We start from the raw sequence: 21,917 nt of genomic DNA, 5'->3' as shown, positions 1-21,917 counted from the left end.
GCTGCTTCGTTACTACTAACATATCGGCCGGTTCTAAAGGTCTGCACCTCATCTCTTGGGTCAATGTTAACATTCCCTTGCTGGCGGATGTTAAAAATAGCCGGGTCGCTACCCTTATTAATATATTTACAAATATATTTTATCGCCTGTACCGTATTACAGAACTCTACATTTAAATGAGAATTACAAATTTTTGATAAGAGTGGAAAATATGGGACCACCCAGCTATTGTCCACCAATATTTCCTGTGTTCCTCTACGGGTTTTTATAATCGTCGTGCGTCCACCATTCTCTGGTGCTCTGCGCCTGTACAAAGGATAACCTTTGTCATTGGTTTGAGTATCTTTTAAAAGCTTCCTCGGATATTTTTTGGTACATTTTCCTTCCTTCATGCATGGCGATGAAGAATTGAATGTACCACATGGCCCGTGAATCATATTCTTTGTCACTGTATCATAGAGCTTTTGATCGATTTCTGGGTTTGGTATCTCAGCACATATGATTTCGTCAATTTGGTTCGGATGCAATTTTTCCTTTAACCACAGCAGTAAGTGCACATGAGGCAAACCTCGCTTTTGCCACTCGATCGAGTACATGAAGCATTGCATATCACCAAATATGTTACCTTTTGTAAGTAGAGCTACCAACTTCTGTACTTTTATTCTAAATACTCGGGCTGTTAAGTCATGTCTGTCTGTTGAATTTTGACCAGCCATAAGCTCTTTGGTGATTTCTGGCCAAGCGGGGTTGCAAGTCATTGTAATAAATAAATCAGGCCTCCCATAATTACGTACGTATGTGAACGCATCTTGTGTGTATTCGTGTAGGTATCTCGGGCTATTTACAAATGATGACGGGAGAATCACCTTCTGACCTAAGTTATTTGGATCCAAATCCGCATCATTTCTTATTGCATCTTGCAAGTGAATATAATTTTCTGAGCGCAGTATTTTTTGATTTAAAGAAATGAACCTTAAGCGCTCACTTTCCATCTTTACATACATGTCGACCAGAAACTGATGAAGTAGGAGCCTACACTTAAGCATCAAATTAAAATCGCTGCGACGGACCATCAAGTGAAAGGCATAAAAATCTTTGCAGGACACCTTTTTGCTTGGCATTGCTTGTTTGGTAATTGGATTTATCTGAGGAATATCAATGCTGTACCCCTCTTGTCCTTTCCAAAAAATTATTGGGTACTCGAGAGCGTCATAGAATCTATGTGTATCGGGAACCCTAGTGAGCATGCCATCGCGCGGCTGCACAACGATGTCCCGAGACATAGTTTGTTCGCTACTAACTATTACAGCAGCTATTTCATTTGTAGTAGGGGCATTGAATCGTCTCTCATGTTGACCACGTGGTACACGGTCTGGGTGAATCACTACTTTGAAATGATCGTCATTGATCATTCTGTCTCTAGCCGTTTTAAATTCATGCACCAAAATGTTGTGGTCGTGAAGTACTCGTTGTAATTTTTTAACTATGTTTCTATCTACGCTTTGCACGCACTCAGTACGCCTGTTGATTTGTTCTTCTTCGTCACCTATGAAATAAACTTGTAAAAATTGTGGTTGCGAAATGGACGTAGGAATTAAAGAACCGATACGGTGGTATACTTGTCCTTGTATTGTAAAGGTCGGGCAAAACCCTGGCATTGAGACAATTTGATCTGCTCCAAAAGACGTCATATGAAAGCACATGTTGTATTTTCTTATATTATTTAGAAAAAGGCGAGATTCATCAGTTTCATTAGAGAAAAGCTCTTTTAAAGGTTGAACTGGCTCGTCTATATAAGGAAGAGCTACTTTCCCGCCCAAACAACACATACCTGCTGCTTCCTCTTTCCACTTAAGAGCTCCGCAATATTTGCAATCTATGGTCATTGCTTCTATTTTTATAAGCTTGTGAGTTTCATAATCAAGAGTCTCGTCATACTCAAATGCAGCTTTATTAAACAATATCCATGTATTTCTTGTAAATGTTTGATGTCGCTGTGCTGCCCTTTCAGCAACAGTGCGTCTGCGAGATTCGGCCATTTCATAACTTTCAGTGGCTCTTTGGGACGCCATGTAAGTCGCTCGCTGCTGACGTCGAGCTTGGGACTGTTCTGGAGTTTCAGCAGCCCGTTGAGACGCCAGATACTCCGCATGCTGTTCACGTCGGGCTTGGGACTGTTCTTGAGTTTCAGCAGCCCGTTGAGACGCCAGATACTCCGCATGCTGTTCACGTCGGGCTTGGGACTGTTCTTGAGTTTCAGCAGCCCGTTGAGACGCCAGATACTCCGCATGCTGTTCACGTTGGGCTTGGGACTGTTCTTGAGTTTCAGCAGCCCGTTGAGATGCCAAAAACTCCGCATTCCGTTCACGTCAGGCTTGGGATTGTTCTGGAGTCTCTGCAGCTCTATGTGCCGCACAACGCACCGCCTGCTCAAGCCTTCGTTGCTCGGCTTGTTGAGACGTCTCATCACGTCTAATTATTTTCATAGCTCGGGCTTTATTAGAGCTTTGCGAAATGTTAGACTTACGCTTTCGCGGCATTTTTATAAGTACTAATTACAAAATAGGTACTTAGAAAAGTTCAAACAAAATACTAAAACAATCTAATTAGTTATATTACGATCGCTGTACAGACGATATCAGTTGTATATGACTGGTCTATGAGGAGCAGCTGTGGCGCGGTTACCCATAGCAACCATTCCCAGTGCTCTGTGGGAGCTGAGAGCAGCCTGCTGGTGCTGTGGGTGACATGCTGCGCTGCACACACACAGGGCTGTGCTGCACACAGGAGGGGAGGACGCCATTTGTGTAGCGCTGCTGCCGGTGCTGTCAGGCTGCAGTGTGTGCATCCTTCATGGAGCCGCGCTCAGGTTACTGCCCATCCCCGTGTGTGAGTCACTTCCCCTCCGCCCAGGTGAGGCGCTCGGAACTTTCCCGGCTGCAGCAGCTGGCGCAGGTGAGCGCATGTTTTATTATACGGTGTTATGTGGAGGGACAATGGCGGCGGGGACTCCCTGTGTGAGGACAATGACGGCCCGGTGCCCCCGGGCAACCTGCAGGAGGAAGCCTCACACTCCCCCCGGGCTGTGGGCGCGGGCAGGCCGTGCTGGGACGTGTAATTCCCTAGTAACCTGTTCCTGACATATGGGCTATTTTCTGGGCTATTTTTTTTTTTTTTTTTAAGTCTGAGAAAATGTCATAAATTATCCTTCTCCCTTCAGCTGTTTCCAGAGTGTAATGTATCAGGGTGAGCTCATGACTGACAGCTGCCAAAGTTTCTAGGAAGTGTCAGTCCCTGGGGGTCGTGTGTGAACCCCCTGTGTCACACTTGTACCTGGCCACGGTATATGATCACCCCTGTATTCTGCAATGATCCACTATGGGCAAATTATTGTATTATCAATCTCTTCTGACTGCTGTAAATCAGCCATTTAAATATCACCTGTGTATGTGTGTATATAAGAGTTTGATAAATATACTAAAAAGTTTGATAAATATACTAAAATGTGCATTGTAAAATAGTATCTAATTTAATTAAATTTATGGTTCACAATTTTGGTCATAGTGGCTTACACATAAAAGGTAGATATATGCTGTCGCGAACTTTTATTTAGAACTATTCAAGACAAACAATTCTACGGTACATCATCTTTGTGTAACTCCAACGGTTTAGGCAGAGTACGCCAAGATAGCTCTCAGAGGCCAGATTTTTTTCCGACTTAATTGACATGTATCCTTATATTACGACCAAAATTACATAAAATCATTACAAATTGTAACCTATATGTTATTCCGATGTATAATCTATATTACTGTAAAGTTTCATGCAAATCCGTCCAGTAGTTTTTTCGTGAAAGAGTAACAAACATACATACTCACAAACTTTCGCATTTATAATATTAGTAGGATGCACATTTCTGCAGTCAATAAGGATGATATTGCATTTCATTTTATTAGTTAAGGCTGTGTTCACATTTGCATTCTTACTTCTGATCCAATATAGGAGCTGAAGTAAAACAAATAACAATGATCTCCCTGCATATAGGACATCAACACCAGATGGACTGTTTGATTATAAATAGGTGCGTTTATTTCCTGTATTTTTTGGCTTGACATTGTTTCTAATCAAAGCTTTATTGTTGTAAAAAGTGGACATGTATTAGATCTTGTGGAATTAGACTTGTTGGGTGGAAACTGCAGACGTCACAGTTTTTATAACAAGGTTACATGTATTCAATGGTTCATGTCTTCAATGCTGACTTAGTGACATTCTCCATTGGCATTCCTGAAATTTGTGCAGGTATGAGTTTATTTTTCTGCTTATTTTGTAGAATTGTATTGTACTGAAGTTCTGGAGTGATAAGTCTTTGGCACAGCAGCTCATCATCCCCAGATAGTCCAATCTTTAGGTTGTAACCAAGGATCTTGGCAACCCCAGATTGATATGGCATCATTGACTTGTCCCTTAATTTTGCTGGGTCAACCTCATCTTCCAGACATTTTTTGGACATCAAAGTCCTTATTTTCTGGAGCTCTTTAACCTCACGTTCCATACGTTCCACTCCAAATGTCTGTACACGTTTCCAGAAAGAATTATTGAAGTAGACATACATCTCCCAGTCCAAATGATTCCATGATTTTATCTTTTCTTGAGTTTCCAGTGTTAATGTTTTCTTAGTACTGTTGCTTCTACTATTGAGAGGGAAAGACAGGACATCATAAAAAGACCAGCAGAGAGCATCCTTTAGGAGAATAAGAGACTCATCATAATATTCTGTGATCAGCACCAGATCAAATATATTATCCATAGCGTGCCATGCTAAAACTGATTCCTCAGGAGACCCATTAAGCTCAAAACCTAAATCAAAAGTCATAGAATTCTTAGCAAGGTTTGTCAATTTGTTTGTATTTGTGTAAAATATTTTTGAATTGTTTAAAAAATCTTCTAGATTTTTAGCCTTTTGGAAAGATTCATGGAGCTTGAAGTAGGAAAAAGATGATTCCATCTGAGAGATTGGATTTCGCAGGATGGTGAAGTAGAAGGTATCCTCTGGCATCACTTTTTCTACCTGTTTAAAATTCATAAATTAGATAATTAATTCATAGTAAAAATTCATTCGAATTAAATCGAATTACAATGAGGCTAACTGGAGCTAAAGAGAATAAAAGTGTGAAAAATCTGCTGTATTATACAGTGCCAGAACTGTGGATGAGATGTTATGAAATCTCATTCACACTATTTGGATATCCAGTACAAATTAACTTGTTCTGAGCATTTTCAACCCATATGATGTCAATTTATGCTGCCAATTATCATTGCAGATTTCAGTTTTTGCAATATAAAGGATACAAATGTAAGCTATTTCAAAGCATTTCTCTGACAAAATTTGCAACATTTGCTGTAGATTTTACCATTGTGGATCTTGAAAAACTAACGCAAGTCATGTGTGTTGTGGTTGTGTTCTAAAATAAAATGTCATGCAGCTGTCACGCAATGTGTCCAAGATAACACAACTTGTGCAACACAATGTGACACAGAAGCATTACAGCCTTTAAATGCCATTAAACTGAAATGTAAATAGCAATCAGGAAGGAGCGAGATGTCATTTGTAGTTCCTCTTCCTAAGAGGGTGTGAAGGAATACCAGCTGGTAACAAATAGGGTGAGAAAAGGGAAGGAATATGCTAAGAATAAACAGCACAGAAATTAAATCTTCACTTAAAAATATCCAGGGACATTTATGACTACACTACATCTAATGTCTCTAACTTTTTGGTCTCTTTTTGTACCAATAGGTTTATTTCAAATAAAATGTCTGATTACAGCAACAACGATCATTGATCATTTATGATTTTCTGCCTATTTGTATACAACCAAGGGAAACTATGCACTCAGCAGTAAGTCACTGAATGCTGATGGAAGTGCTGAGCTCCTGTCCATTGGTAAATACTGTACCATCCTTAACATTGAAATTGCAACACTAAGAAGGAAAAATCAGGGAATTATGGCAATGACGGGATCATTAGGCATGTTGTTAATGATATGCAAATGATGAAAGAATAGAAACAACATTTTTCAAAACTTCTCCATTTATTCAGTACTGAGTATGAGCGCCAAGCACAGAAATCCTCACACTTACCTGTCTTGGCTGCTATCAATGAGGTTATAAATGGTTGTATGAGCAATTTTCTGCCATGCGGAGTACATTTGGGAACACAAATCATCAACATCCTCTGCCAGTTGTGTCTTGATGATTTGCGTGCCCAAATGTATCCAGCTTCCTTTTCTTTTTCAATAATTTTTCTTAAACTTTTTTTATAAAATAAATGTGGGAAGGAAAGAGTAGAAGAAGGTGGAGGGGGGAGAAAAAGATAAACAAATTTTAAGGATAGGAAAGAAGGGAGGGGTTATGGAAACAAATGGCAAAATGGAGAAAATAGTCCCTAAAGATGGACAATGACAAGGGTACATTGAGTTTCTAATCTTAGTACACATAAAATTGCTTAAAGTTGAATTACATTTGACTGCTTATCATAGATAGAAGTATAAGACAAATACAAGTAAGGTTAGTAAAGCACGCTAGACATTCTTTATCCGTTGCCTATAGGTACTCTTGTCAGGGCCATTATGGCCCTGTTCGGAGGGAAAGTGTCCGGTTTTGGGATTTCAAAAGTAAAGTCTCAAAGAGAACCCCAAATATAGATTAAAGCTGAGTGGTAAACCATGTGAACTAGGATCATATCTATAAGATCGCAGGTAATCCTTACATGAAAGAAGTATGGGTCATGAGAAGCTCAGAAGGAACAAGACCAAGACAAGACAATTATATTCAAATAAAATTTACAGGCTTATTGAGAGAGGAAAGATCAAGTAATTAGTCGCTGTAGCAAATCTATGCCTTCCTTCCGAGTCGTGACCAGGAGAATCTCATTTTCATTTTTAATCTGAAGATTTGCAGAATCTATCCACCTGTATTTCACGCCTGCCCTTGCAATTTCGCTTGTAATGTTACGGAAAGATTTCCTAGCTAAGAGGGTGGCTTTGGATAGATCTTTAAAGAGTAAGATGGAGTTGTAAGGCTTGGGGAGTTTTTTATTTTTTTCTAGCTACATTTAGTAAGCTGTTTCTTATGTTTGAAGAGTAGAATTTGACAATAATGTCTCTAGAGCCATCCCTGGATAAGAAATCAGGTTTTGGGATTCTGTAGACATTAGCGACAATTTTCTCATCAGAGAGATCTGGGAGCAGATCAGTAGTCATCTCTGCAATGTAGTCCTCCAGGTTTAAAGGGGATATCGTTTCAGACACTCCGCTAACTTTTAAATTGTTTTTTCTAGAATTGTCTTCAGAATTAGCTTGTTGTCGTTTAATAAGAATCACTTATTTATGAAGGGTTTAGACTGAGTTAGACAAAGCCTCTTTGTGTCTTTCCATACTAATTATGTTGTTTTCTGTTACATCCTTTCTATTTTGGACAGATTTAATTTCAGATATTCATTCTGTTTTCTGTGGGGTTATGGCCTGCTGAATAGATAATATTAGGTTATTAATTGTTAGTTTTATAAAAAATTCTGTGGCTGGTTTTCTGTTTTCTGAGATGTCAGACAACGAATCGTTTACATCATTAAGGGAGCTATGTGATGAGTAATTCTGAATTTTGGTTTCTGAAGAGGGAATGCTTGAAGTAATATTCCCTACCATAAGTAGACTACTTTTAAAGGACAATTTAAGTGCGTTACAGAGCTCTCTGACAAAGAGTTCTGATGGTGGTTTGTCTGTTGCATGAAAGTCACAGAATGGCGTCTTGTAGGTGAAATTGTCATTCATTTCAACGGGATTATATTGACGGTTTTCTAACGATACCTCTGATGGGGTTGTATTGGTATGCTTTTTTCCTATGTTGTCATCATCTGATGAGAAAGTATCTATAACATAAGCTCCCTATGAGCTGTGGAAAGTTCTAATTGAGGATGGAGGAGATGCTGTGCCTATCGAAAAGCCGCCTATATCTGAACCCTCATGGTCAGACTCCAAAGACCAACACAGATCAGAAGAGTAGGAATCTGAGCTGCAATCATTATTTATATGAACATTATATACAAAGCGAGTTGGTTCTACAAACTCCATCTCCTTACAAGTAGCATCCTCTCCTAGATAACTACACTGCTCAAAAAAATAAAGGGAACACTTAAACAACAGAATATAACTCCAAGTAAATCAAACTTCTGTGAAATCAAACTGTCCACTTAGGAAGCAACACTGATTGACAATCAATTTCCAATGCTGTTGTGCAAATGGAATAGACAATAGATGGAAATGATTGGCAATTATCAAGACACACTCAATAGAGGAGTGGTTCTGCAGGTGGGGACCACAGACCACATCTCAGTACCAATGCTTTCTGGCTGATGTTTTGGTCACTTTTGAATGTTGGTTGTGCTTTCACACTCATGGTAGCATGAAACAGATTCTACAACCCACAGAAGTTGCTCAGGTAGTGCAGCTCATCCAGGATGGCACATCAATGGAGCTGTGGCAAGAAGGTTTGCTGTGTCTGTCAGCGTAGTGTCCAAAGGCTGAAGGCGCTACTGGGAGACAGGCCAGTACACCAAGAGACGAGGAGGGGGCCGTAGGAGGGCAACAACCCAGCAGCAGGACCACTACCTTCGCCTATGTGCAAAGAGGAACAGGAGGAGCACTGCCAGAGGCCTGCAAAATGTGCTCTAGCAGGCCACAAATGTGCATGTGTCTGCACAAACGGTTAGAAACTGACTCCATGAGGGTGGTATGAGGGCCCGACGTCCACAGATGGGGGTTGTGCTCACAGCCCAACACCATTCAGGACGCTTGGCATTTGCCACAGAACACCAGGATTGGCAAAGTCGCCACTGGCGCCCGGTGCTCTTCACAGATGAAAGCAGCAATCTGCTGTCTGTAACATCCTTCAGCATGACCGGTTTAGCAGTGAGTCAGTAATGGTGTGGGGTGGCATTTCTTTGGAGGGCCACACAGCACTCCATGTGCGCGCCAGTGGTAGCCTGACTGCCATTAGGTACCGAGATGAGATCCTCAGACCCCTTGTGAGACCATATGCTGGTGCGGTTGGCCCTGGTTCCTCCTAATGCAGGACAATGCCAGACCTCATGTGGCTGGAGTGTGTCAGCAGTTCCTGCAAGATGAAGGCATTGAAGCTATGGACTGGCCCGCCCATTCCCCAGACCTGAATCTGATTGAGCACATCTGGGACATCATGTCTCGCTCCATCCACCAACATCACGTTGCACCACAGACTGTCCAGGAGTTGGCGGATGCTTTAGTCCAGGTCTGGGAGGAGATCCCACAGGAGACCATCCGCAACCTCATCAGGAGCATGCCCAGGCATTGTAGGGAGGTCATACAGGCACGTGGAGGCCACATACAATACTGAGCCTCATTTTGACTTGTTTTAAGGACATTACATCAAAGTTGGATCAGCCTGTAGTGTTTTTCCACTTTAATTTTGGGGGTGACTTCAAATCCAGGCCTCCATTGGTTAATAAATTTGATTTCCATTGATGATTTTTGTGTGATTTTGTTGTCAGCACATTCAACTTTGTACAGAACAAAGTATTCAATGAGAATATTTAATTCATTCAGATCTAGGATGTGTTTTGAGCGTTCCCTTTATTTTTTTGAGCAGTGTATTTCTCAGATACAGAGTATAATTAGAAGATATGGAGTTATCATAATTTTGCGTTGAAAGTAGCTGAGGCACATCGTACAGCTTGCTAAAATTCTGATATCTCTCACCCGATTTAGTGTCACCTGCTATGTTGAAATACTCTTTACCGTTGGGCTTATAAGAGTGATTGTTGCCTGGAGTTGCTACTCCAGATATATGTGAGTCCCCTTTGGCATCATCGTCTCATCCATAGTGAATGAAAAGAGGGGATCCGGTTTTAGAGCAAGCTGATAATTCAGAATCACGGCATTGATGGTGGTGAGATGAACTTCTGATGGGACCTAGAAGGAGACTCTGTAACTGGGTCTATATGTCCAGTTTTCAGAGACAGGGCACCTTTAAATGGAGGTTAGGCTTATCAGGAAAGGTCCCCTTGTGATTTGTCACTTCAGAGGAAGTGACCTGTAGTTTTGCCCCACCAACTCCTAGATTTCGTTTTAGTGTTTAATCCAGGAGTGGAGCGTACAGGGGGGGAGCTTCATTTAACAAAGAAGGAGCCGCGTCTCTCCTCCGGCGCTCCGGTACCTGTGAGGTGCCAATCCTTTAATAAGGCTGTGTGCCCACAATGCATTTTTTAAGCGTTTCCGCAGTGGCAAAAACGCTGCAGAAACGCTTAAAAAAACGCATGGTAGAAGGCCTGCCATGTTCCCCTATGATAATCCGCATGTGCTGTGTACATGCTGCGGAAATTTCTGCTGCGGATTATCATTGCAGAAAAAAAACACAGCACTACCAATTATTTTGCGGAAGCGCTGCGTTTTCGCCACCGTTGACTTGCATTGAATCTCTTGGATTCCGCATCACTGTATCTGTACATGCGGAATCCAAGCGTTTCAATGTGCGGATGATACCTGGGTCTGGAGGAGAGGAGACTCTCCTCCGGACCTGGGTACCATAGAACCTGTAAAAAAAAGAATAAAATAAAAAATAGATATCATATTTACCTTCTGATGGCCCCTGCTGCGATTGTCCTCCCTTGCCGGCAGCTCGCGGTGGACTGAAAGACCTGCGCTGACATCATTTAGTCATGTGACGTGTCACGCGACCACTGACGTCGGCAGGTCCTTCAGTGTACCGCGAGCTGCCGGCAGCCAGGACGGAGCGAATAAAGACTCCGGGGGCCATCAGAAGGTAAGTATAGATTTATTTTTTTATTTTTAAACGTTCTTTAAGGTCACACTATATAAATCCTTGCCATTTAAATGAATGTATGTCCTTTACTGCATTCATATAATAACTGTGGTAGTTTGGGAGTTTATGATTGGTAATGATATATAATAGCAATGAGCATCTGGGTATACAGCATGAGTACCTTTATACTTGTCGATTGACTAACCATACTTATTAAAACTGACATCCTTTAGTCTCCTCAATCCTGGTGAATTTTAATTAAAAAGATGCTATACTGTTTCTATTGGAATTTCTGGCTTTCTGATGTAAGCATCCACGTCAATAATGGGTTAAAAGTTTGTGTACATTACCAGCTGAAGTCAGGATGCAGTCTGCCTATCTGTGCTGTGGTATCTATGATGACTCTGCCCCCCCCTGTGACATGTGAATCCCTGCATGTGATGTGGCAGCTCCTTATTGGCCCCAAGGGAGGGGGTCTGTGAGTGGCCCATGCTGGGCCGCATCACTGGGAGGGGGGAGGAGTATTATCTACAAGAGTTCCGCGTCCATGCCGCCGCATGTGGCTCTCATAACAGCCGGGAGCAGAGGCTCCTGTAAATGTATTAGCAAGCAACATAGTGCCGGAGCCTCCTGATGTGCCCATAAAATTATTAGATGGGTGAAACGCGTAGAGGCGTACTTGTATGTTTTGGGGCATGTATGTGGATATAGGGACGTACATGCTAAGAGGCTGCTGTGATACCCTGAGTTATAAATAAAGGGGCAGCAAGTCTTAAAGGGACAGCGTAATGACAGACGATTCATTAGGTCTGTAAGTGAAACTGTGTCCTATGTAGATGTAGAGCTGTCATTGAGTCATCTGTGATTCAACAGAAATTTACAGGCAGTAAACTGATATTGCATACCAATTACTTTTAGACAAGAGCACAATATAGATAGAATCGTGTTGTCTGTATCCTCTATTAGTGGATTGTAGTTTATATAAAAAAAGATTAGAAGGGGGAAAAGGGGGGGGGGGATCCGTCCTTTTTTGTATAACTACGACAATACAGAAGATGAGAAAGGGGTCTATATTTTCTGCAGAGGGCAAAGTGCAATAATAATCATATGCTCCCCCTGTGGAAATAATTAATATTTCTCCTGTCTCATATAACCCCGACTATATACAGGATAAGAAGGGGTCTATAGTCTGATATTCTGCAGAGAGCAAAGTGCAATAATAATCTCATGTTCCCCCTGTGGAAATAATTTATATTTCATTAAGGGTTGGCAATTTTGGATAGAGATATATTGAGAGTAGTCTAGACATCAGTTATTACACATTGGGTGATTGGTTTTAGGGAATATTAATATCCTGAGTATTACCCGTGTGATAAAAGAGAGGACATACAGGATAGACTGCATTTAGTACTGTGGTTTTGTTCATCATATTTTAATATTTATAATAAAGTATCAATTTTAATTATTGCTATTCCACCTCAGTCAGTGATTTTTTTCAGGTTGGCCACCACAGCTCACTTCCTACCTTCTGCCCCTGGAGTCTGGACACCTCCACAGCAAGGAGAGCCCAGACCGGAGGAGGCTGTCAGCGGAACAGCCGCGGCGACTCCAGCCACACCGCACAGAGAACCAGCCTTACCAGCAGGAATGAAGACGCCGGCTCCACCAGAGAGGTCCTCAGTGGGGTGACGTTCCTCTGGTAAGTATTGCTGTTGGCCACCACAGCTCTCCTCCCGCCACCAGTCCTTGGAGTCTGGATGCCTCTGGAACAAGGAGAGCCCGGACCGGAGAGGACTGACAGCAGAGGAGACATGGCGGCTCCAGCCACTGCGCAGGAAGAATCATCCTTGCTGTTAAAGGTGGAGACAATGGCACCATACGGTGAAGTCCCTTCACTGCGTGTCTCCTCTTGACAGGTGACCCCCAGAGCTGTCGCTCCATCCTCCTGCTCACCTTACTTGATGATCCCTCGTCCGGCACATACAAAGGGGAGAGTCCCAGCCGTCGCGAAGGGAGCTTCGTCTTTTCCTTTGATGCTCCACGGTCTTCTGAGTGCCGTTCCTTATACCAGTCCTCGGGTTCTTCGGGGTAGTCTTCACTTTAATCTCCACGTAGAAACAGGTTTGGCCAAGCTGGGTAGATGCTTCTGTTTGGGTGAAGCTGTCGGCGCTGGAGCTGTGGAAGCTGCAGTACTTTTGACCTCGGCTTTAGGCCTCCTCAGCACACCCACCCTTGCAGCATTAATGATTTTTGAAGCATAAAGTCTTCTCTTCTGAGCCTTTCCTGGCATGATCTTGAAGTGTTCCCACAGCAAATTAGTCCAAAAAGGGTTCACTTCACGTCTTTAGTCGCTGTATCCCGGGATAGACGGAGCTCAGCAAAACACAGCTGCTCGCTACCCTGGCAAACCATGCCCCCTCCAGCTCCCTTTTCAATTGCCGACCAATAATGTCCCAAATATGCTTGATGAGAGACAAGTCTGGAGATGCTGCAGGTAATGGTCGCACATTTAAGCAGCATAGTCTGTTCACAGTGTCATGAGCAACATGTGGCCTGGCGTTGTCATGTTGAAAACAGGGTCCTGGGCCACTTTGTAGAAGTGGCTGTACCACTGGTTCCATGACCATATCAATGTAAGCTGTTAACCCCTTAAGGACCCTGGGATTTTCTGTTTTTAAATTTTTGTTTTTTGCTCCCCTTGTTCACAGAGCCATAGCGTTTTTATTTTGTTGGTCAATATGGCCGTGTTAGGGCTTATTTTTTGTGGGATGAGTTGTACTTTTGAACGACATTGCTGGTTTTACCATATCGTGTACGGAAAAACAGGAAAAAAATTCCAAGTGAGGTGAAATTGCAAAAAAAGTGCAATACCACAGAAGTTTTTTTTTATTTTTTTTTACCACGTTCACTGAATGCGAAAACTGACCTGCCATTCTTATTCTCCAGGTCATTATGAGTTTGTAAACACCAAATATGTATACTTTCTTTTTTATTTAAGTGGTGAAAAAAAAATCCAAAGTTTGCTAAAAAAAAAAAAAAAATGGCGCCATTTTCCAAGACCCGCAGTGTCTCCACTTTTCGGGATCTGGAGCTGGGTGAGGGCTTATTTTTAGCGCACCGAGCTGTCGTTTTTATTGCTACCATTTTGGGGCAGATCCGATGTTTTGATCGCCCTTTATTGCATTTTATTCCAATGTTGCGGCGATCAAAAAACGTAATTCTGGCGTTTAGAATTTTTTTCTCGTTACGCCGTTTACCAATCGGATTAATTCTTTCTTTATATTGATAGATCGGGCGATTCTGAACTCGGTGATGCCAAATATGTGTATGTGGTTTTTTTTTATAATTATTTTATTTTGAATGGGGCGAAAGGGTGGTGATTTAAACTTTTAAATTTTTTTATATTTTTAAAAACAGAGATTGACAGCGGCATTTAACATGTTAACAGCTGCGGGTGGATCGCGATTCCACCCGCGGCTGTTGCGGGCACAGGTCAGCTGTATAAATCAGCTGACATGTGCCCGGTTCAGTGTGGGCTCTGTGCCGGAGCCCGCGCTGAACAGGAGGTGACAGCCTGGTGTGTACTATTACGCCCCAGGCTGTAAAGGAGATAATGTACCCAGAATGAAGACTAGATACATTCGTCTGCCAAACATTATGCCATCCCACACCATATTCCCAGGAGAAGGACTGGTGTGCCCTTGTGACAGTCTCTTCATGGTATTGCCCATCAAGTCTCATCAGATTTGAAAAAGATGCGTGGTGATCCATTCTGTACTACAAGTGAAGCTAGTCATCACATACCAAGCCTAAAGTATTAAACAATGTGTGCACAAACCACCAAAATGTGTTTAAATGACATTGGGTATGGGCCAGATGTATAGCTACAGTTGTTCCATTGACCTCCCACCACTGCTCTCAAAGACTATTATAGTGCACATCAACATGACAATGGAGGCTGAAAAGGAGGTCCATCTTCTTCATGGATGATTCCTCCTTTTGTCTTGGATGCAATGACAGCCATAAACTGGTCCAGGGAAAAGGTGATAAATACCAGGCTGCATGTTGCTCATGCTAGTGTGTAGACCCTGCATAGGACAAATGTGAGCCCATGTCCTGCGGAAACTCTGGACTTGTCTCCCATCAAACACGTCTAGGGTGTCATTGTTCAGCAATTTCAAAGAGAGCTTCCAGCAGCAGATGTTGATTTGCCTGCTCAAATGCATTCAGCGTGGCAGAACATTCATCAGACAACCAATAATGAACTTATTGTTAGGATGCCAAAATGTGTAAGTGCATGTATTTCTAGATTTGGCCCTCATACTCGATACTGATTAAATCAAGATGTTTTGAATATTTTGCTTACCTGTTTTCATCATTTACATACCATTAATGTAGCACCCCGAGGACTCGGCTCCTACAGGGGTATTGCACCTCGAACCAGAGGTGTGATATTCCACTCCCGGGTAAGGATGGAGTGTGGACCGGGGCTCAGTAGGCTGCATGCACCACACACACCCCATTTCCGAGGAACAGGCCAACGGTGCTCCCACTAGACAGAGTGCAGGCACGACAACTTCTGTTCCTGGCTGGAGTGGGGAGGGGGAGGAAAACCCAGTGGTGTAGGAGCAGATAGGGGTGGGTTTCTGGGCATAGGTAGGAGCCCATTGGTTGCTAGTCACCTGGGCTCACACATAGAGGGAGGTATATAAGGTGGGCACCATCTTAGATCAGGGTTCAGTCCGGGTCAGTTCAGGCAGGAGGAGAAGAGGAGAGGAGCTCAGCCAGAGAGGGCTGACAGGGAGCTGTGGCTCAGTCTGGGCCCAGCTCCAGAGCCAGGCCTGGAGTAGAGGCCTGAGACAGCAGAGAGGGAGAGAAGAGAAGGAACAGCAAGGAGAGTAAGAAAGGAACTGAAACAGAGGAGAAAGGAGGCGAGGAACACAGAGAAAGGCCCAGAGACACGAAGGCAGAAGGAACCCCATATTCCCAGAGGAGATACTGGGTGAAGGGTTGGCAGAATAGGGTACCGGAACCCAAATTGGTGGAGGCGACTAATCCTCAGCCAAAACCGGAGGTTGTCACCACATCTTGGTGCGACCCCTCACTACATCCACCAGAAAGGCATACCGCATAGGGTCAGGGAAACCGGAGAGAGGTTTCACCAACAGAAGGCCCGAGGAAGCTGGACAAAGGTGGGTCACTGGTGAGGACGGCCAGTAGAAAGGAAGAGAGGGGAGCTCTGAACCGCACTCTGGAATTGCCTGGGAGTTGACCGAGTCCCTCACCTGGTGGACGCAGCACGGCTCGGGCGGTCACTGCTGGCCGAAGTGACCGGAGCAACAACCTAGAATAAAGCTTTGGAAACTGCACCACACGTCTCTGTGATTCCTTGCCGCTCCAGCACCACTAGCACTGGGACACTCACACCATCACTCCCATCATCTTCCACATTAGCTGCCCTGAAGCAATACTCCTCCCGTGGGGAGTCATCCCATACTCAGCTGCACAAACAACATCAGCCTCAGCGGTCTGCAGCGCAGCGGCGGTCCCCACTGACCGCAATCCACGGGTGGCGTAGTCGGACACTTATTCCAATACAAATAGACTGCCACTGGTTTGACCACCCTGGGCACGGACCGGGTCACCGCCACGGAGAACTACAACCCCCAGCGATCCGGCTCCGGGTATTCCCCCTGCACAGCAGCAGCAGCACAGGCCCAGGGGGCGCATCAACTTTGGCGTAGTCGGCAGGATCATTACCAACCCGCCACAAGCGGGTATTGCGTGCCTGAAGAAAATTGCACATGTACCTTAAAAAAGAAGTCTCCTGCCATTTCCAGAAGTTTCCCGCTGTCCGGAGTCGTTTCCCACCATCCGGAGCCGATTCCCGCCATCAGACGCCATTTTGGACCGTTTCCCGCCATCTCCATCAGTTTTTCCCGCCCTGGCAGAGCGGACGCCATTATGTGCGCACCAAAGGACAACAAGAAGCCACCTCCCATCGTGGGCCAGGTCCCAGAGTGGCGCCAAAGAAGGAGCCCGCCCCCACCAGCCATGAATGCAGCAATGGAGATGTCCATCAACGTGGGGGGGCTGCCCCTGAAGGTGATTGTCAGCAGATGCCCCCAAGACCAAACCCCATGGGGGCGGATAGGAAAGAAAACTGTGGGGCAGGGCGCGCTCTGGATCAGTTTGGACCTGCTGCACCCGGAGATGGAGGGAGCAGCGAACCCCACCAGCACCCTGGCCCGCAGCCTGCTGCAAGCTGAACCACCCTGCAGCCTGACGGAACTGCTGGCCCAGCTGCCTAGAGACCCGGACCGTGCGCGCGCAGCGCTGGAAGATCTGAACAGGAGAATGGTCCGGGCGCAGCGGGATGTGTTTGCCGGGTGGAGAGAGGAGATGGCCCAGCAGCACGGAGGTGACCAGCAGAGGACTCCGCCGGGACCGGGCAACGCGCTGACTGCTGGGCGCGGAGAAGAGGGACCGGCAGCTGCAGATGACGCCGCGGAGGAGGCCACGGAGACTGAGGCAAGTAATGGGGACGCCACCACCCCAAGCCCGGGGAACACCAGCCTGCCCTCACTCTCCGTTGCGGGACCCGAAGCCCCGGGAACCGTACCTGACACCACGCCTCCACCGCCACCAGCTAGGCCTCAGGCAGCAAGCACCGTCGTCACGCCCCGCCCCGCGCTGTGCCCTCTGAACCCTGGCGCCGTACAGCGTGAGACATCACAGGCCAGGACGCAAGGCCCAGCACACCCGGGCGCCGCTGCCTCACCAGCACCCCCTACCTTGGCGGTGCCACCCCCGGGCACGACCGACAAGCGACCGCCGGCCTGGTCGCAAGGCCGAGTGCCCCCGGGCGCTGCCACCCGTCCGAAGCCCATAGTGCCACCGTTGGGCGCGGACCTGTATGCCCAATATACCAGCCCGGACGGGCTACCCTTTGAATGGCCGCCGGAGTTCGCCAACCCCCGTCTCCGGAAAGAGCGACCCCTGAGTGAGCCTTTGATCCCGGCCCCGGAGCCCGCCAACATCGCTCCACCCCTGCCGGAGGATGCCCAGTTTGCATGGGACCCCACTGGCGAGAACCTCATGGGCTTCACCCAGGAGACCCGGGCAGAAGAAGCCCAGCGCCTGGAGTGCTGCCGTCAGCAGCTAGCTACGTATGAGAGAGAGCGGCGGCAGAGGCGCATCAGGGAGCAGCGACTCCAGGCCAGGACCGCGGAGCAGAAGCGCAGGGCCCGACAAGACACCCACGCCATCCGCGGACCCAGAGCCACCGGGACCGTAGTCAAGTTCCAGCTGGAGCACGGCTGGGGCTTCATCAGAGACCCGGAGACTGACACCGACGTCTTCATCACGAGAAGGGACGTCGAAAGCCAGCTGCCAGAGGGACATCACGGACGTGACCTGTACCCCGGCGACGTGGTCACCTACACCCGGCACAAGGGCGCAAAGGGACTGTATGCTCTCCATGTCCACCGGCTCACGGAGGAGGAACTGCAGTACCGCCCAGAAACAGAGTACACTGAGGGTCCGTACGGACCTGAAGACTACCCGGAAGAACAAGGAGGACACCATTATTAGAGAATGGTAAAGTGGAACTGTATATAGTTACCCGTCGGGGTACAAGAACTGTCGTGAAATTGTTGATTGTGTGAACTGTTACCTGTGTGCCCCTAATCCCTAACCAGGCTGAGGACTGTGAGCAGCCATTCCCCTATTCCCACTGGCCGAGGACTGAGAGCGGCCATACCCTTGTACATAGTTGCGCTTCTTAAAGCGCCCCCTACTGGTTTTATACAAGAACCGCAACGTCTACCTCAAGGTGGATTAAAATGGACTGTTGCACCTTTACCTGGTCGCAAGTTGCACAGCGGCCAGAGCTCAAGAATGTTCTACTTGAAAATGTTTTATATTGAAAAGTTTTATATGCTGCTAGAATAATAATACAAATGTTTTATGTGATGTTTTATATGCTAAAAGAGTTCCAGTGGCATTAGCAAGATGTTTTACGAAAAGGAGTACCAGTAACGTTAAAAAGAGAAGAATACCTCCCATAAAGGGATGAGTGAAAAGTTATTGTCTTATATACGAATGCATTCTAAAATTTTGTATGTTTAAATTGTCTTTGCTCTTTTCCAGCCAGAGGACGTGCTGTGATTTACCAGGGGGGAATGTAGCACCCCGAGGACTCGGCTGCTACAGGGGTATTGCACCTCGAACCAGAGGTGTGATATTCCACTCCCGGGTAAGGATGGAGTGTGGACCGGGGCTCAGTAGGCTGCATGCACCACACACACCCCATTTCCGAGGAACAGACCAACGGTGCTCCCACTAGACAGAGTGCAGGCACGACAGCTTCTGTTCCTGGCTGGAGTGGGGAGGGGGAGGGAAACCCAGTGGTGTAGGAGCAGATAGGGGTGGGTTTCTGGGCATAGGTAGGAGCCCATTGGTTGCTAGTCACCTGGGCTCACACATAGAGGGAGGTATATAAGGTGGGCACCATCTTAGATCAGGGTTCAGTCCGGGTCAGTTCAGGAAGGAGGAGAAGAGGAGAGGAGCTCAGCCAGAGAGGGCTGACAGGGAGCTGTGGCTCAGTCTGGGCCCAGCTCCAGAGCCAGGCCTGGAGTAGAGGCCTGAGACAGCAGAGAGGGAGAGAAGAGAAGGAACAGCAAGGAGAGTAAGAAAGGAACTGAAACAGAGGAGAAAGGTGGCGAGGAACACAGAGAAAGGCCCAGAGACACGAAGGCCGAAGGAACCCCATATTCCCAGAGGAGATACTAGGTGAAGGGTTGGCAGAATAGGGTACCGGAACCCAAATTGGTGGAGGCGACTAATCCTCAGCCAAAACCGGAGGTTGTCACCACATCTTGGTGCGACCCCTCACTACATCCACCAGAAAGGCATACCGCATAGGGTCAGGGAAACCGGAGAGAGGTTTCACCAACAGAAGGCCCGAGGAAGCTGGACAAAGGTGGGTCACTGGTGAGGACGGCCAGTAGAAAGGAAGAGAGGGGAGCTCTGAACCGCACTCTGGAATTGCCTGGGAGTTGACCGAGTCCCTCACCTGGTGGACGCAGCACGGCTCGGGCGGTCACTGCTGGCCGAAGTGACCGGAGCAACAACTGTGAGTAAAGCTTTGGAAACTGCACCACACGTCTCTGTGATTCCTTGCCGCTCCAGCACCACTAGCACTGGGACACTCACACCATCACTCCCATCATCTTCCACATTAGCTGCCCTGAAGCAATACTCCTCCCGTGGGGAGTCATCCCATACTCAGCTGCGCAAACAACATCAGCCTCAGCGGTCTGCAGCGCAGCGGCGGTCCCCACTGACCGCAATCCACGGGTGGCGTAGTCGGACACTTATTCCAATACAAATAGACTGCCACTGGTTTGACCACCCTGGGCACGGACCGGGTCACCGCCACGGAGAACTACAACCCCCAGCGATCCGGCTCCGGGTATTACCCCTGCACAGCAGCAGCAGCACAGGCCCAGGGGGCGCATCAACTTTGGCGTAGTCGGCAGGATCATTACCAACCCGCCACAAGCGGGTATTGCGTGCCTGAAGAAAATTGCACATGTACCTTAAAAAAGAAGTCTCCCGCCATTTCCAGAAGTTTCCCGCTGTCTGGAGTCGTTTCCCACCATCCGGAGCCGATTCCCGCCATCAGACGCCATTTTGGACCGTTTCCCGCCATCTCCATCAGTTTTTCCCGCCCTGGCAGAGCGGACGCCATTATGTGCGCACCAAAGGACAACAAGAAGCCACCTCCCATCGTGGGCCAGGTCCCAGAGTGGCGCCAAAGAAGGAGCCCGCCCCCACCAGCCATGAATGCAGCAATGGAGATGTCCATCAACGTGGGGGGGCTGCCCCTGAAGGTGATTGTCAGCAGATGCCCCCAAGACCAAACCCCATGGGGGCGGATAGGAAAGAAAACTGTGGGGCAGGGCGCGCTCTGGATCAGTTTGGACCTGCTGCACCCGGAGATGGAGGGAGCAGCGAACCCCACCAGCACCCTGGCCCGCAGCCTGCTGCAAGCTGAACCACCCTGCAGCCTGACGGAACTGCTGGCCCAGCTGCCTAGAGACCCGGACCGTGCGCGCGCAGCGCTGGAAGATCTGAACAGGAGAATGGTCCGGGCGCAGCGGGATGTGTTTGCCGGGTGGAGAGAGGAGATGGCCCAGCAGCACGGAGGTGACCAGCAGAGGACTCCGCCGGGACCGGGCAACGCGCTGACTGCTGGGCGCGGAGAAGAGGGACCGGCAGCTGCAGATGACGCCGCGGAGGAGGCCACGGAGACTGAGGCAAGTAATGGGGACGCCACCACCCCAAACCCGGGGAACACCAGCCTGCCCTCACTCTCCGTTGCGGGACCCGAAGCCCCGGGGACCGTACCTGACACCACGCCTCCACCGCCACCAGCTAGGCCTCAGGCAGCAAGCACCGTCGTCACGCCCCGCCCCGCGCTGTGCCCTCTGAACCCTGGCGCCGTACAGCGTGAGACGTCACAGGCCAGGACGCAAGGCCCAGCACACCCGGGCGCCACTGCCTCACCAGCGCCCCCTACCTTGGCGGTGCCACCCCCGGGCACGACCGACAAGCGACCGCCGGCCTGGTCGCAAGGCCGAGTGCCCCCGGGCGCTGCCACCCGTCCGAAGCCCATAGTGCCACCCTTGGGCGCGGACCTGTATGCCCAATGTACCAGCCCGGACGGGCTACCCTTTGAATGGCCGCCGGAGTTCGCCAACCCCCGTCTCCGGAAAGAGCGACCCCTGAGTGAGCCTTTGATCCCGGCCCCGGAGCCCGCCAACATCGCTCCACACCTGCCGGAGGATGCCCAGTTTGCATGGGACCCCACTGGCGAGAACCTCATGGGCTTCACCCAGGAGACCCGGGCAGAAGAAGCCCAGCGCCTGGAGTGCTGCCGTCAGCAGCTAGCTACGTATGAGAGAGAGCGGCGGCAGAGGCGCATCAGGGAGCAGCGACTCCAGGCCAGGACCGCGGAGCAGAAGTGCAGGGCCCGACAAGACACCCACGCCATCCGCGGA

General features: G+C 47.5%; 1 protein-coding gene across 3 annotated transcripts in view; it reads right to left on the bottom strand.

Annotated features, from left to right (window-relative positions):
* Positions 1–3,590: 3,590 nt before the first annotated feature.
* The window catches only part of LOC141258968 (galactose-3-O-sulfotransferase 2-like), an 85,382-nt gene continuing 67,055 nt past the window's right edge, over positions 3,591–21,917 (bottom strand). For all 3 annotated transcript variants that reach the window (XM_073674297.1, XM_073674299.1, XM_073674298.1), the window contains one exon: positions 3,591–5,068. In XM_073674297.1, the coding sequence (XP_073530398.1) occupies positions 4,241–5,068 (828 nt within the window). In that variant the 3' untranslated portion in view covers positions 3,591–4,240. The remainder of the gene's footprint in view (positions 5,069–21,917) is intronic.

The sequence above is a fragment of the Phyllobates terribilis genome, unplaced genomic scaffold, assembly GCF_046119375.1.
Source record: "Phyllobates terribilis strain yellow unplaced genomic scaffold, ASM4611937v1 Scaffold_3__8_contigs__length_932513732, whole genome shotgun sequence".
Taxonomy (NCBI): Eukaryota; Metazoa; Chordata; class Amphibia; order Anura; family Dendrobatidae; genus Phyllobates; species Phyllobates terribilis.
This window is presented reverse-complemented; position numbering and strand designations above follow the sequence as displayed.